We start from the raw sequence: 27988 nt of genomic DNA, 5'->3' as shown, positions 1-27988 counted from the left end.
AGATCCTAGATGACCCAGTTTCTCACCAATGCTGTAATTAAACCTCTTGTCTAAATACAGCGTTCACTAGTCAGAATAAAATATAAACCACAATATTTTGCACTTAAAGAACTGATGCACAGTATTGAGGAAATATCGGTGTGATGTAGAAACAACTTGTTTCCTCAGTGTTCACCTTTTGTGACATTGGCTCATTTAATACATTACGGAGGTCTCTAATGTTGCATCATTATGTCACTTCTTTTTTTTGGTGGAGTGTCTGGTTATTTAAATGCAAATGGAGAAAACCTCTTGAAATCCAGCTGCACTTAAACAGCCTTCATGGATTAATATTTCCATAATCCTTTTATTTTTGATCCCTTCAGGATCCTTAGGACTGCTAATTTGTGGCTTTCCTTGCACTTAGACCTTATTTTCAGGTTGGAAGAGGAAGACAAACATTTTTGAGTTTGTCGGGCTCTTCTATCAGTTGAAATGAGATGAAATACATCATCGGTCTCCCCAGATTGGAGTGAAGTCATTTTCTTTTGTTAAACTTTGCAGGAGGCTGCAAAAAAAGGCATCTATCATTGTTTTCCCTGTGGGTTTAAATTGATGGTTGATGGGGCTTCTATAATAAGTCAGTGCATTGTGACACCGACTCTTAAACCAACATAATTTCTGTTTGTAAACCAAGTTGTTGGTGCTGTCAGTAAACTGTTGTTGGCTATGAACTGACAGGAGAGCCGTGGCAGAAGAGTTACCATTGTGGAATGGCTTAGGTTGGAAGGGGCCTTAAACCCATCCAGTTCCAACCCCTGCTATGGGTTGGGTGCCCACACCAGCTCAGGCTGCCCAGGGCCCATCCAACCTGGCCTTGAGCACCTCCAGGGATGGGGCATCCACAGCTTCTCTCTGGGCAGCTGTGCCAGTGCCTCACTTACCTCTGAATGAAAGACTTTCCCCTAAGGTCTACCATCAATTTCCTCTCTTTCAATTGAAAATAATTCTCCTCAATCCTATTGTGTAATGTTGCTAGAGAAAGCCACTTGCTGCTCCCTACTATTCCCTCTTAGTTACTTGCTGTTTAAATGTATTCTTTGTCATTTTTATCAATGAAAAGCAAGGTTAAGTTATTTAAAACTTACTTCAAAATTAACTTTGTGTGCCCCCAAAATAGCCAAGATAAATATAACTTGCAGTAATACATATACATATATTATAAACATCTAACATGTAATGGATGTTTAAATATACAATATTCTTTGATATCATAGAATCAAGGAATGGCCTGGATTGAAAAGGGCCACAATGATCATCCAGTTCCAACCCCCTGCTGTGTGTAGGGTCACCAACCACCAGCCCAGGCTGCCCAGAGCCACATCCAGCCTGGCCTTGAATGCCTGCAGGGATGGGGCATCCACAGCCTCCTTGGGCAACCTGTTCCAGTGCATCACCACCCTTTGTGTGAAATATTCCTCCTGATATCTAACCTAAACCTCCCCTGGCTTAGTTTAAGACTACTCCCTCTTGTCCTATCATTATGTCCTGTTTATAAATTACATACAGCTTATTTTATATCTGTGCACATACGAAAGGAGAGAGTCCTAATTCTAAACTTGCCTCTTGCTGTTTTCATTCCTGGCCAGTGAGGGCTACTGAATTATGACAAGTTGCTTTATACAGAATGTTTGCCTTTGGCGGGACAATACTCCTCTGTTGCAGATTTTAATTTTATTTTTGTAGATTTAAGTCTTAGTCTCTTTTGGGTCTGTCTCTCCTTAAATAGAATGTCACACAATGATGCCTTTATTGCGGGTTGTTGGTATTCTTGCAGCAGAAAGAGCAAGTAGCGAGGAACACTGCAACCTTGTTCTCTGGAGTGAGTATCAAGTATCCATCACTATGTAAGCAATTCGTAGGTCTGGAATCCTATTCATTCCTGTGATAAGTCAAGTGTGGTGTTGAAGTCTACTCTGAAGGAAAAGCATGGAGGAACGCGAGCTAAAATACAGCCAAAAAAGAAGAGCTATGGGTGCAGATGTTTGTTTTCAAGAAGCAAAATACATGCCTGGCAGGATGTGCAGTTATTTTAAACTAATTTGATGGTGTTTTAAAAAGCTGCTCTGACGTAATTTTTAACAGGGAACAACTTTGGATTGTAGCAGGGATGGAAAATCCTTTGGGTTATTGTCGTGGGTGTGATAATGTGAGCGATCCCTGCAGAATTACTGGCTCTGTGACTGGCAAAGTGGGCTTATATTTAAGATCTTCCCTAAACTATCTGATCTGTTGTCTCTTCAGTAGTCAGAGGGTATTTGCAGATGTTTGTGTAAACAAAGTAGCTGTGCTTAGATGATATCAAGCAGCTGATTATAAGGTTCGTTTACTCTCTCATTGCAAAAGCACTCCTCTGTAATTAAGAGCTTTTCATTCTTAAAATTGGAACTGGACAAGATAGCGCTGGTGTTTTTTCCAGGCTGTTGGTATCCATGTACTACCCTGTTCCAGATTGCTCAAGTATTAAAGGAGCTGTGTAGGACTTGCACAGTTGATGCCTTGTGGGGCTTTTTTTCCTCTTTTTTTTCCCCTTTCCACGTTATAAGCTGTGTAACATAATCAATTAATATCTGGAACAGAAAGCACATCAATGTGCTGAAGAATCTGCAGTGCTTTTGGCCAATACATTCATCAATCTGAAAGAACATTAATATAAAAGGGCACTTTGTTTTAATAAAGCGCTCTGGTTTGCTATAGGAGAGTATTCTTGAATGCAGCCTTTCTGTTTTACCCTTGAAAAGCTCTTAGAAAATCTGCCTAATTCCATGGCAGGGTGCTGAAAGGTTCACTCAGAGCTCTTTTTTTTTGAGCAGGACTTGGATTTCCCGGAATTTGTTAGGGACAGGAAAATAAGTCTCTAAATCAGCTTTGCTGCTTTCATGAAGAAGCTTATTTATATATTATTTTTCCCCCAGAATTTTTACAGCCTTGTATGAGAACTTTTCTTTTGTGACGCTGCTGTTTCTGAGTTGTACAAACACTACAATGTCACTGCCCTCCTTCCCTGCTCTCCCCCAGACTTCCTGGCAGTGAGTTCACCAGGTGTAGCTGTCCTTATCAGCGTTGCTGTGCTGTAGCCATACTTGGAAGCCATGCAATTCTACAGATCCTGATTCCTCGCATTCCTAGGAGATGATGGATCTTGCATTTCTTTACTTCTGGTTGTAGAAGCTAGACAAGCTTTTAGCATCTTCCCCTTCCCCCCAGTTACATCTGGTTACCACAAGAGTACCTGAAATACATAAAGGCTGGTCTGGAAGATGGGAGAGGAAACACTGGTTTATAGTTAGTCATGAAAAGATTAGGTGTAAGCTAAGGAGTGTCAATTCTGTGTTGTTGGTTTATTTGTTTTTTTTTCTTTTTTATCAAAAATCCGCCTCCTCCCCCCCCCCCCCCATATATTATTTTCTGTGCCAGAAGCAGTGACAAAAATGTCCACAGATTGGCCTTTAGCTAAGAGGTAGGAAAATAACTCCTATATCAAAGGCTCATTAGTTACTTTAAGATCTATTTATTCTCTATTCATGGAAATAAACTAAAAGAAACAATATGAAACTCACTGTGAAACTCTTGGAGGTTGTTTTTTCTTCTTTCTTCCATTGGTTATTAAGTGTAACGTGAAAGTCAGAGCACTAACTCTTGATTTACATTCAGCACATGAAATTCAGAGGCCCTACTCGATGGTATGCCAAGGCAGTGTTATCTGTGTGTTGCCCAGTGAGACCTAATAGAGCAACTTGAAGGCTAAACTGAGGGTAAATTGTACTGCTTTTTCTGTACCTACAGCTCTGATGTAGTATCACTGGAAGTTAATGTATCAGATTGCCTCACAAGTATGGCACTGAGTGTTGAAGGTCTGTCTCTTGCTCACTCTGTGGATACCAGTTGGCTAAAACTTGTTGGCATGATTTTAAATTGAGAGGGCATGGAGAACAGTAAATATACTGCTGTCTTCAGGCTTCTGAACTTGGTAGAGGCACTAAGTGATGTACCGTTCTTTAGTTTTGCTCTTGTAATAGGTAGGTATGATGTTCTTCAGTTGGATAGTGTGGTTGTCTTAATATCAGCAGTGTTCCATAGGGGGTCGGTGTCCTGTTCATCTTCATCAATGGACCTGAATGAAAGGGTAGAGTCTACTCTCGGCAAGTTTGGTGATGATACAGAGCTGGCTGACACACCACGATGCTGTGCTACCATTCATCAAGACCTGGACAGACAGGACAGTTGGGGAGGGAGGAGCCTGATGAGATTTAACAAGTTAAGTGTAGTCTTATACCTGAGGAGGAATAACTGTATGCATCAGTACAGGTTTGCTGTGGTATATGTAGTTAGTAGGAAACAGGATTGGATTCAAAGCAAGTTTAACGTTCTAGTTACCGTGCACAACTAAATTAAATCCATTCTTAAGAACAGAGACAAAACAAAGTTAGCTACTTAGCCAGAATACATATTCCTACTAAAACTCTAGGATTATGAGAAGTCACGGTTAATGTAATTGTCATTTTCAACTCTAATCACCGTGCTTGGCTTTTAAAATGCATTGCTTAAATATGCTTTAAAAGCATGTTTTCTGAGTGGATGTACAAGGAGAGTGAAAGGCAGCAGGTAATGGTGCCAGGCATTAAAACACAACTGCACTAAGCAAACATATCCAGATACACTTCCTTGCAGAAGGTGCATCACTTCAGGTAACGTGACCTTTGGGGTAACTTCCTTCAGTTACTTTTGTAGTGCTGATATCTTTCTTCTGTTTGATTATTACAATCATATTTTGTTGGAACAGTGCATCGAGGTCTTCTTTACAAGGAGAGTGTTGAGGTCCTGGAACAGGCTGCCCAGGGATGTTGTGGATGCCCCGTCCTTGGAAGTATTCAAGGCCAGGTTGGACGGGGCCCTGGGCAACCTGATCTAGTAAAGGCTTATATTTGGTGGCCCTGCTAGGCAGGGGGGTTGGAACTACATGATCCTTGAGGTCCCTTCCGACCCAGGTCATTCTGTGATTTGAACACAGATATCTAATGTTCATCTTCATTGCCATGTGGTGTCCATTTACCAGGAAGATGATAAAAGTGATCTACACACATAGTCCCCTTTTCTTCATTGTAGCTCCCTGTGAAAGTTGCTGTCCGCTCATTATCATCTGGATCCACAAGCAGAGCGTGTTTCAGCAAGAGCTAAGGGGTAAGAAAGCATGACTTGAGTAACAAGGAGAACAGTGGGAGTATTGTGCTGTTGCAGGGCTTTGTAATGTGTAGTTTCTTTCTTTAAAACTTCAGAAAAAACAAACAAAACGGTGCAAATTCAATAGGATTCAACATTTACTGACTCTGTTACTCTGTAGAATCCTAAATAGGTAGGGAATGATGACCTTGAGTATAGGAGGACTGCAGCTCATAACAACTCATAACTGGCTCATAACAACCTCATACAACAGTACAGGCTTGGGGGAAGAGTAGTTGGAAAGTGGCCTGGGAGAAAAGGACCTGGGGGGTGTTTAGTTATCGATGTATCGATGTGAATTCTCCTGTTCTGACTAGAGTGGATTATTTAATACCTGATGGATGAAAACTGTAGGCTTCATTTCACGGGTTGGAAAATTAATTTAAAATATTAGTGAGAAAGGATGGAGAACCTACTTTACTGCTGCTTTAACAGTTATTTGTGGGAAGATATATTGCTTGTCCTCGAGCTCAATGCCTGTTATTTTGAGTTATTCATTTGAAGACCAACTGTGACAGGAAAAGTCAGGGAGGAGTAATTGTAAAACAAAACGCTATTGATAATTGAGGTGTTGTTGTGACTTACTTGCTGAGTAGATTGTACTCAACTGTATCACTTTTTACAAGTACATACTGGGAATTCACGATGCAGATGTTTTTATAATGTATTTTTCCTTCTTTTTAATATTTCAAGAGTCTTTTCCCAAATACTATATTTTATTTGCATTTCCTTAATTTTTTTAAGCTATTTTAATGCTAAAAATTGTTTATAAAATTACTGTTAGTACTTGAAAGAATCTGCTTCCTTTTCTGAGCTGTTTTGCTCATGGGAAGGCAGGCAAAGCAGTTCTGCACTTTGTAGCTTCTTAAACTGCAGCAACTGCCTTTGCTGTTTCTGGTGCTTGACTTTTTCTAGCCCTTGTTATGAATAGTCCTGCTGACTGTGTGAGCTATTTAATCTGTGTATTTTACAGGTGTAGAAAGATGGGTTCAAAGAGCACGCGGATCCCATTTACTAAAATCCCCATCTACTGCCCATAACATCAGACTGCACTTTTTGCAGTACTAGGGAGATATCAGAAAGTTTCATAGATACGTTTAACTTCTTTTTGGATAACAGTGCCTGAACTTCATGGTTGATTCTGCATTTATTGAAGGAGGCAGCATCAGGATGGAGCTCAGCCTGATACCTTGCCACGGCTGCTTTCCCTCTGTCTTTGTGTTATTAACTGCTTCTTTGGGTCTATTGGCCCTTAACACTCAGTATCTTAACCATGTTTAGAGCTTAGCAGGTAGGGAAAAGGACATACATGATTCTGGTCTTCTGTACTGAAAGCGTAGTTTAGGATTATGAAGACAGAACTGCCTGTGTTCCTGCAGAGATGAGGCAGAATAATCTGTATGCAGGCTGAATTCTAACCAGGTCAGGTTGATGTGAGATAGGAAAAGAATGGTCACGATAACTTTGCATCTCAAATAAATGTGTGCAGGGCGATTGTTCATATGCATAAATGCCCTCGAGCTGTCTGGGTGGTGAGGTTTCTTTTTTTTGCTTTTTTTTTTCTCCTAGCTTGTACAATTTCTTTTCTGCAAATGAGGGCAGAACAAACTGGTGGCTTTTGGGATAGCTGCAGTGCTGCTTGGGGTTACCTCAAGGGTTCATGATTTCTTTCCAAGCCTGGATATAATGCCATGAATATATAAACACTCCAGATTATAATAAGAGAAGTAGAATTAAGTTTTGCTCAAGCTAATCCGTATATCCACTGAGCTGTAATTTTTGTAGCATCCTTCGTGCTGTGTATGTGTTACCTCCTGGCAGTGTGCTTTATTAAAACGATCTGCTTTCAAGCACCAGTTAATTATAATTACGTTAATAGACACGTTTTTATTTTGAGTGATGGCAGCCAACTAATCGGGTCGCAAGTTGTACTCTATATTATGGTTGAGAGAGGTCAAGGGCTGCGCACAGTGATCCATAAAATCTAATGCTGGTTAACTGCTCCTTCTCATTAGCACCTTGATGAAATGAATTGTAATGGGTGCAATTGCTGTATGCCCTGAATTATTGAAGCTAAGGGAGAAAAGCAGAATGCAAGAACATTAAGAAGTGTCCATTGCTCACCCAACTGGATGCTAAAAATGCATGTGATTAGTGGAAATCCACACGGTGTGCACTGAGTATTGCAACATGACTCAAAGAGAATCTGTTTAAATCAATGTGTTATGATTCTAGTGTAACAACTTATCTTGTTTATCAGTGTTGTCTTGTAAACAAGATGCTTAATAATCCTGTTTATGTTTTCCCGAGTTCATTTTAAAGCTTGCTTTTTTTGTTATAAATCACAGTTTTTCTAACGGAAACAAGAGGAAAACAACTGCATGTGCATCTTCGCAGTTTTTTCATACCGAGGAAGGGCAGTTATGTGTAAGAATGATTTCTAGGCCTGGACTTCTTGCACAGCTCCCTTTGGGAAAGGGAGATATTGGTGACCATGGGATAGAAGTGTTTCTAAGGGCAGTTCTACAGACTTTAGTAGGTAGGTTTCTTTATTTTTTTTTTTTTTATTTGGCCTGGAAATCGTGCAAGAAACCTTTTCCACTTAATTGCCAATGAGAGGGGATAGCTTTGTAGAGAAGGGAGCAACTTCTCTATTCCTAGTAGTGACTAGCTGTAACCCTTCTATACTTGTTAACTCAGTGCATTTGAAGTGTGGTATTTCTCTTATTTACTATCAGTATGGCTCATTTCTTGAATTATAAAAACAACAGTAGAAAAGGTGCATCATATATTTGCTTTTCTCTTGCCCTTCTCCCTCTTCCCTGCTGTTACTCTGTCAGTTCGCCATCCTCTCATTACACTGACACTTGAGAACCTTGCTGTAGAAAGGAGATGATCTGCCTCAGTTATCATTGCCTTCAGTACCTATAAGGTGTGCTCATGCTGTAAACACTTAACCAACCAAGTTGTTACTGAAGATTTGAATGGACCTCTTTTTAATTTCTGTCCTTAGTACGTTTATATCAAAGACCAGAAGTTTTTTAATGCTTTAAAGGTAGTTGTATGCTTATGTGAACTGTAAAGTTAGGCAACTTTTCAGAATAAATTTGCAGTGCAATTTCGCTGTAAGCAATGGTGTTCCTTTGAGTTTATATCCTTAACTGAAAGACAAGTCGTTTGAGAACCCAACTAAATTAAAGAATACATCCTGGATAGATAATGATGGGAAAGCTCTTACAGTAGGTATGTTGAAGGTATATCTGAAGAACAGGCAGGTCAACTTAATTAGACAATTCTACACTAAGTTTTGTTTAAATGTTTTGAAATTACAGCTGTTTCCCAGAAATACCTTTTCATATATAAAAATGGAAGGAAAAAATGACCATGAAGTTATTTGTTAGAAACCTGGCATTTAAGTTTATGTACAGAATTGGGAAATTATTCTTTTCGTAAAGAGTTAATGTTCCATTCCAGATGACTTGAAGAATCCTTTCTTTGGGAAGAGATAATTGATAGTTGCTCAGTAATTGTCTCCAAGCTTTCAATTGAGTGGACATACTTTTAGGGTGGGACAAGAAATGGGATGGCTTGTCAGAGATGATGCTTTTAGTCATCTTTGTTTTGCCAAGTCAAATACAATAGTGCTCCAGAATGTTATTACTTCTGGCAGGGGTGAGTTAATGGGCAGGATGTAAATGAGCCTAACATAATAGAAACAGTTTGTGCCTACCCTGTATGTGTTTCAGCAGACCAACATGAATGTGGATAAATATGCCAGCAATGTTAAGATCTAAGATGTTTGTGATCAGCAGCTGGAATGGAAAGAAATGACCTCTCCCACATCTAACACTTAAGCGATGGGAACAGAAGGTCTAAAGGCCAGAGAATACATTTTGAGCCTTGGTTGGGCCTGTTTGTTCTAATTTAATGTGTTTTGGAAGATGTAGTTGGCTTCCTAAATTGCTTTGTATCGATGAGGCCTTAAAATGCTTTGTAGGAATTCACTTTCCGAAAACATTCGCAGAGGCTGACAGTTATTTAACGCAACAGCATAAAACACAATTTCTGATGACTTTTTTTCCCTTAGCTCTGTAGTGCCTTTGACAGAAGGGCTTTCTGATGTGCCTTTGTACATTTTCCAAATGGCATTAAAAATGTTACGGGGCACATTCTGCAATTTGTCTGTTTAAAATTACCTGCCAGAAGTAATGATAGTACTTTAGCTGGAACTGTTCTCTGGGCCTCTGGTGGTGAGAGAGAAGGATGCCTGAAATGCCCCCTGGATTTCCAGCAAGCTCCTGATGTGTGGGGATTCCAGTCACGTACCGGGGTGTCAGAGGTGCATGTGCAAGGAACAGAAAGACTCGTTTTAGCAGGTGCTTCTTTATGCCCGAATGTGTTTAGCAGGGTAGGTTTGAGTTCTGTTAGTAGGTCTGATGCTGGCTCTACAGTGCACCAGTAGCTCTCTCAAAACATTACATGAGATTTCATGAGTTGATACAGTCCTTAAAAGAGGAAGCAGACACTATACTTAAATACTAAGCTTAGGGGGAGCGTGTATTGCTTTTATCAGAATCCATTTCAAGAGGTATTTTCTTCAGTTAATTTCAGCGTGGATGTTTTTTTTTAGAGAACATATAGGATGTTGTTTAGAGAAATCAGTGTGCATTCTGTTCTACAGATAATTTCTTAACGTGTTCTGCAGAAATGCATTTAGGACTGCTTGCAGGTTTTTGTCTCCTTGTGCTGAAGTCACTTTAAATCCATCACCCCCAGCCTGTAGAGTCATCAGGCAGAAATCTTTCTCTGAAGGTAGAGGAGTTGTTCCTGCATCCGTTGTGCCTGAGCACGCTGAGGGCAGCCCCCTAATGACATGCAGTGATGAAACCTGTTGGAATTGTAGGGGGGGTATCTGGTCTCTTTGATTTTGCTGAGGAGCAATGATTCAAGTGCTTCAGATTGTGAAAGATCTAGTGTCGCCAGCAAGAAGGAGAGCAGATGCTGCTAAGAAAGGTAAGAGCAGCACTGGGATATATTCAGTGTTGTGAGTGATTTGCTGTAGGTCAGAAATCTTTTGGAGTTTGATATACTCAGACACGTATTTAAAATATTCTGTGGTGTGTAGAGCTGCTGTAATTTGGCTTTGAATTATTAAGCCTAATTCTTATCGTCTTGCAACTGCAGCTTTCCCAAAGAGAATCCCGATGACGTTTATTATGCTGAGGATGGAGTTTTTGTCAGCATTTCTAACTGCTTCTATTGTTCTGAAGATCTTTTCCTTATTTTTCTGTACTAAAAATGCTTTTTGTATCTGGATTGCTCAGGCTGTGAAAATAGCAACTGTATTCTATATAATCTACCATCAGAACAACACTTAGAATCTTAAGTATTCTAAATGAGAATAAAACCAAAAATAGACTTCTTCAGTGCTTATGGAAATGAGACGGACTGAAAGTCCACAGCTGCTCTGCTGTTTAGGTTTTACAATTAGATTATTTTGAGATTACAACTAACTTCAAAATCCAAAACGGCTCTTGTGAGTGTACAAAACATTACTTTAATACTTATTGTTTGAAATGAATTGATGTTAAATGCTTTTTTGTTCTCTTCAGCATGCCGGATGTTTGTTGTTTTTCCTTTCATAAACTAGTTCCATCTTTTGTGCTATCTCGCATGCTTATCTAATTAGAAACTCATTAGACAGTTTTTTTTTTTTCTTCTACTGTTCATTTTTACTTTTCCATTATTTGCAGTTGCTCGATATACAGTTTGTAGAGGAATAAACTAATTCATAAAGCTGTCTGTAACTGCATTCCTTTCTTACTGGGATTTAATTTTCAGGGTCCACTTCATTTTGTAGTGAATAGGTCATGAATAATTTAGAGGCTATAGCATCTGTGTGCGCCTGCTGCTGTGCCGATGTTCTGCCCTGCTCTTACATGTAATCTGCGGCTAAAGGCAAGTATCTGTAATTTACATCGCTGATCTAAAAATATCAGGCTGCTGTAATTCTAAGGAATTAGTTAACGAAACACTTCTAAGAAAACAAAATGATTAAAGGCAGAACTGGAGCCCACTGTGTTATCTCTGGTCAGAATAAAAGACATTCATTTCATGAAGTCACACTTCTGAATTGCTTCCTTAAATTCTGTAATGAGTGGTTGAACATCCCACCCAACAGTTGTATAATTTTGTCACAGTGAATTGCTTGCTATCAGTTCTCCATACATCTTCTTGTTTTGATTTGTTTACTTATGCTTCACTTGTTACAGAGAAGAATGAAGGGGACGGTCAGTAGTTGCTGCCTGTTCTGAGTGCAGCTAGCGAGTCAGGCTTGGTTTTCATAGGAGGCGTGTGAGAATTGGTTTAAAAAGCTACCAGCAAAAATATAAAATAATGTTTATTCAATCTCATGCATTTGAATTGGAAACAAAAGCCTTGAAAAACGTAACGAAATACTCAGAAATGGACTGTAAAGCTGTGGGATTTGTTTGATTTCCCCTCTTTATTTCGGACCCTTTTTGGTCATTGTTGGGGCAGTATTCTCAGGCTGCTAGTAACTGAGCTAATTAGCTGTAAGCTCTTAGTGAATTCGGTTGTAAAATTTTACAGACAATATTAAGATCCTAACATTAAAAAAATCTCAAACATATGGAAGAAAACATCAATAAAAGATGCAAAGTGCTGACAGACTTCTGTAATAAGTACAGCAATCAGAGTAGGCAGCAGGGTTTCTTTCACCCAGCACGCAATGTTAGGCATCTGGTGTATGGGAAGGACTGTATGCTACAGAGATGACTCATTCTCAAAATTGTTTTCAGTAAATGGAAAAATGAATTTGTAAAGGAAGAGTTGCTAGGAAGCCCAGTGTGAATGTGAGGTGAATTCATACAGACACGAAGGATGATACGTGAAGTATTTGCAAATGTGCTTTCGAGTTAGTGTTAAGTTTAGAGGTTTTTAATCTCTTTCCTTGGGTGCAGCCTCTTTTTCCTGTTACAAAAAGCACTTTTCATTAGAACGTGTTTTTGAGCAATGTGTAAAATTCTAAGATCTAAATTTGCTTTAAAATCTATCCCTTGTCATGAGAACTGGGAACCTAAAAAATAACCTGGGCAGATGCTTGCAGAGCCAGTGCACGTGTGGGGTGGAGGATGGCTGTATTCCTCACTAGGGTCTTAACTGGCACTCAGGAGACAAATATTACACAGCAGTATAATGTAGTAATTGCCTATTTCTTGTGTTCTACCTGGTTTAAACATTTCCCTCTTTGAAGTTGAACGTTCTAACTTTATAATGACTTTTATAAATAGTATGCAGGGCTGTGGGGGAAAGGATTGCCCTAGCTTCCTATTTAACCAAAGCTTATTTTCAGTTGAGACCTAGAAACACAGTTGTTAGCCAAGAAAATGTCAATTTGCATCTGTGCTTCGACAACAGAAGCTTATTATAAGACAAGAAAGCGTAGCTACTGTGGAGGGGAAAATTCAATCCCTGCAGAAGAAAGTCTTGCAGAATGTTATTTAAAGGAACCCATTCTTGGCATTTCATGGGTTTAGATATGGATTTAATAGGGTAGTTGAACAGCTTGCCAAAGATGCTGAGTCTAATTGTTTGCTACAGCCAGAGTTAGTTTTCACTGTAGCTGTGACCCAGACCGGTAGCTAAATTAGATTTCATTTACTGTATCAGAAGAATGTGATAAATAGTTTATGAATACAAGACTAACTCCTTGCAGATAGTGCTATTCTTGTCTCCCAGCTGCAAGTCCTTAGGTTATGGTTCTCTATGTAGCGTTTGGCTGTTGCAAAGGCTCGCATCATAAAATTCCACAGTAGCCATGTGAAGTTCTTGTTAGCAAGGCATGCAGTAAGCAAACAGTAACTTCTGGTATGTAATGTCTAAGGTACACTTTCATGCTCTCTTAATGCATTGCTTAAAACTTGAATGCCAAGATTTTCCAGTAACCAAAATCCTCTACAGTGACATTCCATAAGCTTCCAATTGCAGTGAAAGCTGTGTGTGTAATTTAGTTGATTAGGGTAAACGTGAAGTTGTAAAGAAAGTAGAGAAATACTAAAGGACCCGTCACTGTTTTATTTCTTGAAGCTTGGCTTTCTTAAACAAATCATAACCTTGAAAGCGTGGCATTGGATAAAGTCCCGAATCATATCCATATAAGATTCTCTTGATAAGCATTCTAATTTAATGCCATGTATTTCACAAGATCTGAGACTTGTTTGAATTGGGGGAAGAAAAATGGTTTGCATGTTGTTTCTTCTGGAGAAATCAATGTGTAAATCTGTTCTACCATTGGAATCCTATTTGAAATCAAAGTTGTTTTAAAATAATGAAGACGTATTCTTGTTCTACCTTTCCTCCCCTTGTTCTTTTCACAGATGGCCTTTAGTTAGAATATAATGAAGGCACTGCACTGAAATGTGTTCAGATGATAAAGAAATCAAAGTCACAGTGTTGCAATGACATGCAGTCTGTAGAGGAAGAGATGCTAAATGGAAAACTTGGGTTTGAGGGTGTGTGTATTTGATCACTGCAATGAACTAGGCCGGAAGCCAAAGAGAGTGATGCTCTTTGGGAATCCCTTGTGTTTCTTTGAGGTGTACATCTTATCTCAGTCTTCTTAGGCCTTTAGAAAAAGCTTATAAATACCTTCATATTCAAAGATAATTTTCATTCTGGAAATGTGGGCATACAGGGTATGTAAATGTTGGACTAGACGAGGCTAATTGTGTATAAATGTGCCAATAATAATAGTTCACGCTTCGGAAGATTCTGCCTGAATTCACTTGGCAGATGGTACTCTGGTAGAACCTTATATTCCAGACCAAGACTTGGCAAGAAAACTGCAGTCTTTCTATTGGTTAATTTCTTTTGCAGGTTGATTGGTTGATTAGTTGTGATGAAGAAAATAAAGCAACTACCTGTGGTGTTATTTTCTTTGTTTTCTTTTTTCTAATTGCATGGTATTTGGGTGCTCAGCATGCTGAGATGGTTGTCTCTTATGGGAGGTTTCAGTGTTAACTTCTCTCCTGTCCCAGGTGCTCAATATAGATCTTGGCTCTTGTTAAACTTCATTGGTTGACCAGGTTGGTGACTGCCCAGCCCTTCTATTAGTTAAGATTTCTTTGCAAAGCCCTTAAGAACCTGATGTGAAAGTCATTTATCTTGATCCCAACTACACTTTTTAGCATGACCTCTTGCTGGTGTATGCAGTCCATTCATCCGGATCATAAATAACAGTAACAAAAAAGACTGAGCTGCTGTTAATTGTAGCAGGATGGTTGGACTCCACCATCTCCAGAGGTCGCTTCCAGCCCCTTGTGACTGTGACTTTGTTTACTTGTGTATTTCTTGTGAAATATGAAGTTCTGCCTCTCATATACATATAATATTATACACCTCATCAATACGTACAAACAGTTTTAATTCATTATCTACCATCAATAAGGTTGTGTTGATGTGACAAAATTGGACTGTAGTTCAACAAGATCTACTGACTTCATAGTTTTTGTGTTGAAGTTATGCCTTTTGGCAATGGTTTTACAGGTAATTAACACTAGCACCAGCGGCTCTTCGTAATGATGTAGTCCTGCCTTACTTCTGCTGCTTCTCCTCATCCCAGTTTGGATAGTCATGTTGATTTAAATTGGGAAAGTGGTCTGAACGTTACCATAAATTTCTTTCTTGTTGAGACACTTTTAATCTTGATGTCTTTTACCACCCTAATTGCTGAGGCAGGCTCACAAATGTGCATGCCAGCTCCCAGGAGGGGTGTGAATAAACGCGGGGGTGAGCTTCCTTCACACTGATGCTGACTCGTACAAGGGCAAATTACTGCTGAATTTTGACAGGCAATTGTGAGTACGAGGTGTTCTGCCTCAGAATGTTGCCTATACAAGTAGTAGTACAGTTGTACTAGTACAGCTGGACACTCATCAGCATGATTTTTATCAGATATGCTCTATTTCTGAAGCTGGCATTCACTGTTCCTACTTTGAATACTAGTAACTTTCATGAGATATACATATATTGTGGCTTTTTTTTCTTTCCCTTCTTATCTTGAGGGTTTATTGTTGTTTTTACTTCATTTAAAAATGCTTAAAATGTCTCATTTGTGTAGTGCCAGATGCAGTGATTAAGAAAGGTCACAGTGATACTTAGCCGCATGTAGCTGTTAATGACTGATATTAGTGTCTGTTTATTTGGTCTTTGATTATTAGTTAGTTAGCATCATGTAATAAAGTACTTAGATGTTGTATCTTGGGAATTGATCTATGACTTAGCAAAATAGACTCAGCTTGAATTTGATTTAGCAATAGAGGAACTATAGAAAAAAATGAGGTACATTTTCCTTTCTGTAATAATGTCAGTTAACTGAAATGAGCTAATGTACAAGAATTGAAGTAAAGAAGGCTGCTCTACAGATTTATGTTCTGAATTTTTATTCCAATATGGAATTGATATATTTTTTTTTGTGGGGGGGGGGAGGAGGGGGGTGGAGAGGCAGGTTCCTAAATCCATGGCACTGCCACCTCTTCTTCCTTTACTCCCCAAAGGTGTGTGAATGTGAAGTTGTTTGAGGATGGTGAAGTTACCCATTTTTTTTATGCCTATCAAGTTAACTACAGTCCTATGTAGCCAAAAGGGCAAAAGGGAAGAAGAAAACCAAACTGCTCTGCTCAAGCAGATGAACTCAGTGGTCTTTTCCAACCGTAATGATTCTGTGGTTCCATCTCCAATTTGATTCCAGTCTTTTTTTGGGGTGAGCTGCAATGCCTTTAGTTGGTTGCGCTGGCTGCCCTTCATCTTGGAGCAAGTTTCAGTAGTGATTAGAAACTGAATGTAGGATGTCTGCCTGGAACTACAGTCAGAGCTGGATTTCTGGTTCACTTGCTCTAAGTGCCAACTGCTGTGGTTCTGTTTTTCCTTTTTTCCCTCCTCTCTATCATTTGTTCTGCACTGTATCTGGAATAGTCAAATGTAAAGTAAAAATAAGCTTCGAGCCAGGGACTATATTCATTTATGTAGTAAATCTATCAAATTTTTCTTCTTTAGTTAATGTCAAAAACCTCCAGTGAAGGTATTGCTTTAGTTTAAGTTTTTATTGACAAAAAAATGGAAAAAAATAAATAAATGGAAGCGAACTACCTGCAAGCTACAAAGACTGTGTGATTATATACTGCTGTAAGCTGCTATTTATCCTCTTTTGGTAGGAGGCTGTCGTGTGGTTTTACATCATGCAGGCAGTGGGATGCCTCTGTGCCCTACAGAGCCTTTTGCAGTTGTTATTCACTGATTTGGTTACAGCTGCTGCCTGAGTTGTGGGTAAGAAAGGCAAAGCCTCCTGTTCAATTCCTTATGAATATTCTGGCCTGGAGAATCAGTTTCATCTTTAAATCCATCTAGATTTCATAGGTGGTAACTTGTGGGGCAGCTGCTGGCCTGGAGCTGTGCTAACACAGAACTCTTCTTCATGATTCCACTGGAGCTGAGGAAACCTGGCGGCTGAGCCTGAAGAGCAGCTGGAAACAAGGTGGCTTTATTGGCTTTCTTGAAAGAAGAGGACAGCTGTGTCTGTGGAGTTAGTGATTTATGCAAGTGTTTGCTTAACATTTTAAAAGGTTAATGGGTTACATGCTTTTGAGCTTGAGCTGCTGGGCTGTTTTTGCTTTTCTGTTCCAGTGACACTGCAGTGGAGGCTGCGATTCTGCACTGCTGGCAGCATTTGTCTAGTAAGTTAAGAGCAGAGAGATCTGCAGCCTGGATCTGAACTTGGTGGGAAGGTGTTTGTGTACCTTTCCTTCTGTAGCTCTTCTGTTCTTACCGTGACATGAATTTATAGTGGTGTCCTCCCATCATGGGGTTCTGGGGCGTGGAGGCTTTTGAGAAAGAACTGAGAAATCAGTGTCTGACATTTGCTCTGTGTGGATGGTCCAGAAAAACAAACCTCCTTTGGCCTTGCATTTTTTATTGTTCAAGCAAATACAGTTTGATTTTTACCCTGATTTTGGTAAGAATGTGTCCGTTGTGCTGTGTTATTGTTAAACGTGTTTGGATTTTTATATAAATTATAAATATAATATAAATATAACATTAAACAAGTGTTAGCCTCTATGCTTATCAGTTGCACAGGAATTATTTATTACAGATGTTTAATCCACTTACAGCTTAAAAAGGTGACAGTTTTGTTTGTTGAATTGCAGTGGATGGGGATAAGAAACAGTGCAGTGATGGATGCTAGGAACTTTGTGTGTTTTTAGTAACATAAAATACAGTGAATGTTCCTAAGTGACAAGGCCTGAGCTGGACATGTTCTACAGGAGGTAATTACTGCAGGCTGGTGGCTCAGTTAATGTTTTGGTGTATATTCACTACTCACAGATTCCCTGGACGTTTTATCTGGTTTCTGTAAGGTATTTCTTTATGCCTTCTTGAGCTTCTAGATGTGTAGGCATAACTGGTAAGCAAAGCATCCAGACTTCTCAAGTGAGATAACATATCCTTTACTTTTATTTCACCTTAAATTAGTTATATTTAACACCAAATAAAACTATTTGCTTCCCAGTGGAATAGGCTGTCTTGTCCCTTTCACTGCAAGCACAAGCAGCTCCTTTCAACTGAAATGATCTGTCAGTGTTAGTATTAAACTAGCCATAAAAATGTTAATTTGAACTGAATTTCCAGATCAAACAGAAAACTTAATTAATGTCAGTTAATTAAATTCTTGGTGGAAATGGGAAAATAACTACGCAGATGCCCAAGTCTGCTGCTGTCTCTTTGCTAATAAAGCAGCTAACGAAGCAGTTTCTGGCTGTACCTGGAAAGAGCGGGTCCAGCTGGGAGCAGTTTCTCCCTTGTACGTCAGGTCCCAGCTGATAGGTTTCGTTTTGCTGCTCTTATCTCCTATCACATTATTATATGGCAACGTATTCAACCAAACAAAAGAAAAACATACACGGAGATGCCTGATTGCTCACAGTCCTCTCCAGGAGACACCTGTATCAGATGTCGTGGTTATTAGTCACGGTCACTTAACTCTTCACTGCAGGCTGCAGCCGATGAGTGCGATATAAACACCACAACCTGGCAGCTGCAGGGATCTGTGTGCGTGCAAGGGCTTCGTTTTAAAATGAATACAGGCTCACTCACCACATTGCTCGTAAGCAGACTGTCCATATGGAGAAGCTGATTGATATTCATCTTGCAGAATTCTTCTGGTAGATTTCTTTGCCAAATATTACTGCAGTATCTCCATTGGATTGCAGGTGTTTTCTACTGCTGCTTGGAAATAAATCGAGTGTGTGCTTGATGTTGAGTTTTCAGCCTGTGCGATCAATTTATAGGAGATAACTTGAAGTTTGGTGTAGAATTTAATTGTGCCTTTAGTCTCAGAGTGTTGTGAGGACTCTGGGGGCTTTTAGTCATAGAATCATAGGATATCCCAAGTTGGAAGGGACTCAAGAATCACAAAGTCCAACTCCTTTTAAGGCACGAATGATCTTCATGCATGAAACTGAGACCATTTGTCCTTAGGGAGATCAAGTTGTGAGTATCAGTTGATGTATCTGCTTCCTTTGCCGCTGATATGATATTGATATGATTGATATATTGATTGTTATTTAGATCAGTATGATCTATATCAGTATGGTCTATATAACATATTCTCTTTGGTCAGTGGTATGTTCTAGAGGTTAAGGCTAAGTTTTGGCTTGTGTGCAGAACTATTTTTTAAGTTTAATAATTTGAGTTCACTGATTCATGTCATGATTAACGTAGAAATACGGCTTCTGTTTTGTAAGCCTAAGTTTGGGGTGGGAAACAGCAATAGTTTGAAGGAAGGAATTACAGTACAGTTCACAGGTCTCAACTGGAATGCTGAGAGGTAGCCCCGATCCAAGACTTCATTTCTTTGTGAGAAAGGAAATACTCTGTACTAATGGGAGGCCTTTGATAACAGGAAAGTGCCGCAATAAATATTTTCTATTTCATTTAAAGCCACCGTTGGCTCAGTGAAACAATTCTTTGCCATTTAGAAGGACCTGTTAAAAACACGGGCTTTTCTTGGGTTGCTCACAGGGCTCCCCAGTGTTCAACGTTCCCTTGATTGCAGGCGCTGCACTCTAATAGTTAATGTGCCACCGCTGTTCCTCTGTGTCCTCATTTTTCTCCTTCAAGAAAAATAAAAGGCGACAACCAGCTCTTCGCTTTTTGTCCTGCCAGCTGTGCACTGAAAAGGCTTTAACATGTACTGAAAAAATGTGCTCATCTATGCTACAGCTGCATCAAGTCCCGGAGACACTGTCTCAGCACTCACTAAAAGGAGAATGTTACATTCACAGATGGTTGTGTGGAGCGCAAAGACACGTGGATATAGAATATAGAATAGAAGCGTTTTTTGCTACTTCTGTGCTATGAATTTCTGCCCTGGTTAGGGTTTAAAAAAGTGGAACGAACACGAGTTCATAGCTTGTCGAATATATACACAGAAATTAAAGCTACAGAGATTCAAGTTTGCATTACTACTTAGCTTACAGGCATTGGAATGACCTTCTAAACTGCACAGTGATAATTGCCTACTTTACAGTATGTATAAAGCTTTGGAGAAGAGTATTTAGAATGCCGGAGCATGCATCAAAAATCATTGTCTGGTAACTAATAAGAATGTAAAACCATTCTATAAATAGTTCATATAGGCTCTGAAGGGAAAAATGAGCAAATACGCTTAGGCAAATCAGAGCAAGACTGGTTGTGCTGGGATGTGCTGTGTGTTTAACAGCAATAGCCTATAGACCATGTCAGGACGCAGCAAGGCCCTGTAGTAATGGAGGCTGCAGGAGTGAGAAGGAGCAGGGCCTGGGCTTGAACTACAGATGTGGAGAGGAACATGTGGTGAGGCAGGAGGGCTGGGGGAGCTGCTGCACAGGGGGATCTGTGCTGTGGTTCTGGGAGATGGCCCTGTTGTACCAGACCCATGTTGAAACAGTGGTTGTGAGGAGCTGCAGCCCATAGGAAGGACTTACAATGGAGTTGTGGAAGAGCGTGAGGGAGAAGGAGTGGTGGAAAACTGCTCTAGACTGACTGCAGCCCCTTTCTCTGTCCCTGCTGCTCCACTTGGGGAGGTGTGACCTCATTGCAGCCTTTCAATACCTGAAGGGAACTTACTCCCAGGAGGGGAGTAAACTCTTCGAAAGGGCTGACAATAGCAGGACACGGGGAAATGGTTTTAAGTTAAAAGAGGGAAGATTTAGGTTGGATGTTAGGGGGAAGTTCTTCACTAGGAGAATGGTTAGGCCCTGGAACAGGCTGCCCAGGGAGGTTGTGGATGCCCCGTCCTTGGAGGTGTTCAAGGCCAGGTTGGATGGGTCCCTGGGCAACCTGATCTAGTAAAGGTGTATGTTTGGTGGCCCTGCCAGGCAGGGGGGTTGGAACTACATGATCCTTGAGGTCCCTTCCAACCCGGCTCATTCTGTGATTCTGTGTGTGAAGGCAGAGGAGTGAAAGCCAAGGGAGTGAAGTTCAGCCAGGAGGAAGGGTTGGGTGGCATCAGATGGCTTTCATTTTATCTTAGTTCCTCATCATCCTACATTATTTTTAATTGGCAGTAAATTAATCCTCCAACTCAAGCCTGTTTTGTATGTAATGATAATCAGTGAGTGAATTCCCTGTCCTTATCTCAGCCTGGGAGCTTTTTCTTCTCCTTTTCTCCCCCCTCCTGTTGAGGGGGAGTGTGAGGAGCAGCTGGGTGGGGTCTGACACTGAGCTGAGGTTCCCCACCACAGCAATACTGAACAAATGAACAAACTTGAACTTTGCAGTTGTGTTCCTGTGAATTCTCTCCAGTCCCAGTTCCCTTAAACTGCCAGCAATGCGAGCATGAACTAATTTGACAGTTCTGCTTTTTTCTTCTTTTGGATTACATTCCCTTCACACGATCCTGTTTACCAACACAGCTCAGAGCAATAACTTCCAGCAGAGCTGAAGAAAAAGAGTGCTGACGTGTTCAACAATCACTGTAAATGCAGAACAGGTTGCTTGCATGATATCCTTCTACATCTTACTTTCTGTTCTCTTCATGTGCTACTATGTCTAATCTTCTCATGTTTAAAAAAAATGAATGGGCTTTTCCCAAACACTCTTTGAAATTTCCAACTACCCATCTGTAGTAATTGGTTTTGAAATGGGATTTATTGCATTGCCAGATAAGTGTAGATCTGGTACGTGGCAGTATGTTGAACTCATATTGAAATCATCAGTGACATTAAGGAATCAGATTATCCTGTGCATCCTAGTTACAGAAATGCAGTGATATGAGAAGCTTTCAGAAGAAGTAGTTGAATGGAAATACACTGGAACGTGCAGGGGTTTTAATGGTGGGGTTAGCAATCAGGGTTGCACAGAGGAAACAGCATTTATTTAACATATCTTAACTTGCTTCAAAAGTGTAATTTAATCGTGATTTGGTCTGTGTGTTGTGTTTGACTTAGCTGCAGACTTAGGCCATTTCTGATTCCCTTTTAATTTAAAACAACTTTCCTGTCTCATTTTGCAAAAGCTTTTCCTCCTCAGTCTCTTGTTTGCTTGCCTTCTGTCTGTCATACAGCTTCCATCACTTGAATTTATAGATTTATTACTAGCAGGAAAACATTCATTTCCAATTAAAATCTTTCAAGCTTCAGATTTGAGAATTTATTTTAATCCAAAGATGTTACAGAATTGCCACTATAAATGAAAAATGTTTCAGTTCTTCCATTATTCTGACTTTTTTTCCCCACAATTAACCACAGATGAGTTTGTTTTCAGAGATTTTTCTTCATTATGAGACAAGTCTTAAAATGACTTTTACTGAATAGTTCCTTCTCAAGTCTAAGAATATTATATGTACCTTTTTTGCCCCAGAGTGGCCATGTAGCAGTTTTATCTTGCTGCCTGACCATTGCAGTAGCTCTCTACTTGTAAGGAGAGCTAATCAATTAACTCGAGATATGTAAAAGGTGGCTTTTATGTTTTCAAATTGAAACCATGTAGTTTCACTATATGTATATCCCTTTCATTCTGGTAAGTTTTTCACAGTCGTGTGGGCTTTGGAGAACAGCTGTGCTATTCTATCCTTTTATGGGACTTCCATCATTCAGAAGGTTCTCCACACGTAGACTCGATTTGGGCTAAATTCTGGAACAATCTCGTGTCCTGTTGCTTCTTTTTCTTAAGTAATGAAATTGTTTTTCCTTCACGTTCACGAAAAGGAAATGTTCATGAGTTTTCCTTCAGGCTTTTCCCTCCCCCTCCCTGTTTCAGCACTGTTTGTGTATGCAGGGTGATGCAAAATGCTGCTGATCTAAAGTACAGGTGTAAACGAGGAAAACACGTGCAAGGTAATAGGAAAATTGGTACTTGTGTAAGATGGAAATACGTGTGTAACAACTTAGTGGAAATTTGGAACAGCTCCATAATTTCTATGTTTAATTTAATTTGACTGTTGCATACCTGTAGCTTCATGCATTAAAATACCTATGATGCACACACAGTTGTAAAACCCCTTTGCTTTCAATCCCATATCCCTTAGTATGATGACCCTTGCATACCTTAACTTGGCAGCTAATTGTATTCTAGTGGTTTTGTACCTCATCCTCTTAAACTACCATTCCCTAAGTAATGCGTCACACTTCCTCCCCCACCCCTTCCGTATCCTCTTTCCATATTGTTCACGTTTGTGCTGTTGGTTAGACATGACTTTTAAATTGTTGCTCTTCTGCTCTGGGAAGGCTTAATGTTACCAGAAAGCAGCTTTGCTATGGCCAGTGGCTATTTGCAGCTTGTGTTGTTGGAGCTAAACTACAGAGCTCAGGCTGTACTTCCATCAGCCCCCAAACTCTGGATGCTGCGGCAGTGTTGTACAATTATTGCTTGCCTCCACAGCTTTAGAAGAGATTTGGACCTTCCAGAACCGTAATTGCATTTCATTACACTCCCACCAAAGACTTCTGACTTGGTAAGACCTGTTTAGATGGGTGACAAATGCATGCATTCATTTTGCACATCCTCTTAAAGTCCTCAAAGATGGGGTCATTTATCTGTAAAATATCTAAAAATTACTTCATTTTCTTCAATGAACCACCACCTCAACCCATTAACACTTGAGGAATGGCTGTTGGGTGATGCTGCTGCAATGAAAGAGATAACATTGCACAGGAGGTGCATCTGATTCATTTATTACAAGAAACCTGTTGACCAAGTGTGGGTGTTACCTTGTGATTAAACAACCTTTTGTACCATCAGGTAGAAAGTATTATTTCATTTTTGGTTCTCTGTTTTTTATAGCCCATACCAAAATAATGTGAACTGTTTGGTCCCAGTTGTCATGTTTGAGATTTGATGTGCTCTTCCAAAACAGCTGTTGGCATATAGATGATGTGCGATTAACTTTATAGAGTTCATTGGTCGTTCCGATACCAAGGATGAAACTGAGATAGGGAAGGGGAAATAAATTGAACTGCATTTTGAGACTGAATGCAGAAGTTCCTGTACCTGTGGGTAGCACGCAATGAAGTTGTCTGCTTTAGTGTGGTTTCTATTAAAATAAATGTCTGTCTTTAGTGTAACATTAGAAATAGAAGTTTGGATTCTTACGTGTACTTAAAAATTGCCTGTAGTGGTAAAGTACAAAGGGAACTACAATTTGTAGCCAAAATCTCTTAGAATACTTCCTCTCCCAAGTTATTCTGGATTTAATTTTACTAATGAAGTTTGCAGACTTTAATTTGTTGAACATCCATGCAAAGTTGATGAGTTTCTTGATGTAGTGTAAAGGGTCATGGAAGTGTTTGTGTCACTGGGCTGCTTGTGTCTGCCCTTATAAGTCTGCTGAGTCTATGACAAATGGTCAGATCTTGCTTTGGTTTTGTAAGCAGAGAATAGTGGTGAGAAACTGATCTTCATTAGTAGGTTTACTGCATCATTGACTTTGTTACATCGATTCTTTGTTTAATGCCTGTGCGTGAGGCCTGGGCTACAATTAACCTCATGTTTGTGTTGTAACAGATTTAAGGTCTTTGCAGCATGTTTGCAGCTCTTCGTCTTGAGTTAATACTGAAATATAAGTATTGATTTTTGAGAGAAGTAGCAATGAAAGCTTGCTGGTATGTTTCTAAGTGATACTTAGGTACTATACGGTTTATAAAGAGGTTATAAACATGTAAGAAGAAATTACTAATTACGTACCTGCTGTTGTATTGATTACTGAAATCATTGTTTCTCTTCTCAGAAGGAGATGGGGGAAAACAAAACTGCTTTGCTTCACTGTCCTAAGGTACACAGATTACATCCAAAGACTAATCAGTTGTTGCACATGGCAAGCATAAAAGTCAAAACTGAATTGGAGTAAAGGCGATGGATAGAACATAGCTGGGAGGTTTATCTTACTGGTACTGTATTTGGTGGATAAAAGGCTACAGGCTTGATGAATATGAATCTTCTTTTTTTGCTCTATGCTGATTTAACCAAACAGGAGTGCTTTTACATCGGTAAATATTTTAGCTGATGCAAACTAAATGGGTACCAACACATCAGTACTCCTTGCTGGTAACTATCAATATAATCTGATTTAAATTTGGTAGAGATGCATCTCAGGCTTTATTGCAGCTGCTCCTCTGTGTTTTCCATGAGCTGGAGGTTGGGGATACAGGGTAGCCTTCAAGCCAATGTTCTGATCTTGACTGGGAAGTTCTGCAGTTCTTTGTTTTGTTGTGCTGTGTTGTGTTTACCAGTCCTCAAGAAGTGAAACTAGAAATAACAGCAACTTGCTCCGTGTCCCTGACTTCCTCTTCTCATAGCAGAGATGAAGAGACTGATGGTGTTTTCTTCCCCAGTTACTGCTGCTGCTGAACAAACTGGTTTACCCTTCATTTGACTGTCTTTCGTAAGACGACTACTTTATAAACATAAGAAACCATGGATGCAGGCAATGAAGATAATTTCAGATGTTCAGAGGGAATTTTAGTCTTTTTCCTCTCTACCAAAGTGCAGTTTATTTCTTAATAAAATGCATGACAGATATTGTAAGAAGCTGGTTGAACTCGAACTTTTCCAAGTAGGTTTGTGTTGTGTAGACACAACTATTGAAAGCAGGCAGGTATCAGAATTTGCCTGATGTCTTTGGGTGGACTTGCTCCAATGTACCTTTGAGTCACTGTGAGTAGATACGTCAGTATTCAAGGATTGTGCAGAGGAACAAAACTTTATATTTTACTGAGTAAAACGATACAAATATAGATGACTTTTGTAACTAGACACAGTGAAGAAGTGCAGTTTCCATGAAAACAGAGCCTCTTTTTAAAGCTTCCTCCATTGTGTGCCTGAATGTTGTTTTGGTGGAGCTGGGAACAGACATCACATCATTAATGATGAGTTTTAAAATAGCATTATTGTTTGCTCCATTAATTCTGACTGATGCAGAGATAAAAATGATTAATGGAGAGACTTAATTAGCGCAGTGTAGCATCAGACTACTTAAATATAAGTCTGCTAAAAGTGATAAGCATAACTCTTAGGAAATGTTCTTGCTTGTGTCAGAACCTAAAATATTACAACCAGTTTTTCTGTTTAAATCGATACTGCATATCTTAGTGCTGTTAAAACATTCATACTGCAAATTAAGATGTACAATGCACTCATTGATGTTTGCTGAAGGTTTATGGAGACCAAGCAGTGGATGTGAGCACAGTGAGGCAATGGTGACAGCGACAGCAGGTCACCTCAGCTGGTACAGATTTTTACATCATTCCTTGCTGCTCAAAGCATGTAGCTAATGGTGGTGGCTATGCTGAAAACAAGTGTTTTGTAGCTGAGAATTTGCTCTATCAAATAGCGTTATTGTACTCTTTGTATCTGTTCTAGTTTCCATGGAAATAAATAGGAGGTAGTACATTCGGAATGACGCGTGCTTTTGTAGTAAGGTATGAGGGATTCTCAACAGTGTGTAGAGGATGACTTACATTAGGTCATGCTTAAAGTTCCTGAAATATTTCTGCTTTCTGTCTGTTGATACTGTTGCTACAGCCACATATCTGATTTTACCTTCTAATACAGCAGCTGACTTGCAGAATATTATTCTAAGACATAATTGCAAAGACTGGGACTAGCGCTGGGAAAGGTCATGAATTTGAAGGAGAGTGTGGGAGTAATAGACATAGGCTGTAATTGAAACATAACACAGCACAGCAGTCAGTTGTAGCCAGAGTAGGAGTTCCAGAAGATAGAATCTTTGGCTGCCAGTCTGTAAAATGACTTTCATGTAGTAGCAATCCTCCTGTGCTCTTTGGTGAAGACATATCGTGTCCTTATTAATACTGGCAGCAAAGAAACTATGCGTTACAGAAACGAGGCTTTACTCTGTCTTGTTGAGCAGTGAGAATGCAAATCTGCTTTGATCATCACTTGAACAGCTGTTTATAGGCCCTGTCTCACAAAGCGAGACTTGTGTTTACACCTCCTTAAAGAAGAAATGTGTGAGTGACCATTTCATAATGGTCGGAATGGTGAGGAGGGAAAAAACAGTAATAAACGCTTGAAAAAGCCAGACATCAACTAGGGAAAGAGAAGGAGGAGAACAAAAGATGACTTAAGCTGAGACAGAAGACATCAGTTGTTGCACAAGTCAAACCAGTCATTAGATATTCGCAAGCCTGAAATTATACCCAGCCCAAACCTTTAAGATTATGTTTATTAAAAGCTGCCATAGAATATTGTGCTCTTTTATTTCCCCCCTTTCAAGAAAGGAGCATTGTTCAAAATTGGCCACACTCTGTTAATTGTTGCTTGTCAGAAATTAGCGATTATAGTTTCTTTTGGCTCTGCGACTAATTGTGTTAACCCTCATCAGATTAATTATCTCATGGCTCATGGCTGCACACACAACACTTAGTGAAGTGGAATTACTGCAGCGCCCTGCCAGTTCCTGTCACTCTGCTTTGTCACATTCTGAGGATGTGCTATGGAGGTGACATCACACTCAGACTGCAGCTTCCAGCTGGGTTGGCCGTGCGCACGGCTGATGAAGATGATTTAATTTTAAGGTGTGCTTATTATAAGCAAAACATGTGGAAGTAATTGTGAATTAAATCTAAGCAGACGGCCCAAATGTGTTTTATTAGATTATATACTTATTTAATTTTCTTGCCTTTTTATTTGAATTTTATTCTTACAGTGCTCTTATTAACTAGTAAGCTTTAATAAGGCCATATGATTAAAAATATGGTCCTAGCCACATTACAAAGATTGATTAATGTTCGTGGAGTTCTTGTAAGTCTCGTAGTCAATTACTGCTTACTGATTGCTGATAGTAAGAATGGTTGTTTAAAATTCTTTGCAGTATATTTAAGGCTCCTCGATTGTAATTTCATGTTTTGACACAAGCTTTCTCCATGGAACGTTACTTAATGGGCTGCCTTGGTTTCCTTGCTCTTACTTTGAGTCCTTTGAGGATGGTTGTGAAATTGCTTTGAGATAGCTTTTTAGTAGCAGTTAATTCTACTAATCTCCAAAGTGACCATTTTCCATTGGTGACTGTGCAGCATCTCACAGGGGATCCTGCAGAACTGTGAGTGTTCTGCTGCAATGAAGCCATGAGTTTTCATTAAGGTGTGAGTTCAATTATATTTCTTTAGTCAAGTTCAGTCCCTATTTTCCTATCTTCCACCTGTTACTCCTCATG

At 39.6% G+C, this 27988-nt stretch overlaps 1 protein-coding gene across 7 annotated transcripts in view; it reads left to right on the top strand.

The window, feature by feature from the left end:
* The window catches only part of USP6NL (USP6 N-terminal like), a 95108-nt gene that overhangs the window by 8939 nt on the left and 58181 nt on the right, over positions 1-27988 (top strand). For 3 of the 7 annotated variants that reach the window (XR_014932959.1, XM_015868879.3, XM_085512059.1), the window contains exon 1: positions 909-10272. The exons of the other annotated variants lie outside the window; for them this stretch is intronic. Coding sequence is in view for 2 of the 3 variants with exons in the window: in XM_015868879.3 (XP_015724365.2) it covers positions 10200-10272 (73 nt within the window). In the remaining variant the exon portion in view is untranslated. Of the gene's footprint in view, positions 1-908; positions 10273-27988 lie in introns of those variants that run through there. 7 annotated transcript variants of the gene reach the window in all.

This window comes from Coturnix japonica, chromosome 1, assembly GCF_054131305.1.
Source record: "Coturnix japonica strain WE chromosome 1, WE-NBRP24, whole genome shotgun sequence".
Taxonomy (NCBI): Eukaryota; Metazoa; Chordata; class Aves; order Galliformes; family Phasianidae; genus Coturnix; species Coturnix japonica.
Note: the sequence above shows the minus strand (reverse complement) of the source record. Positions and strands in the feature narration are given on the sequence as shown.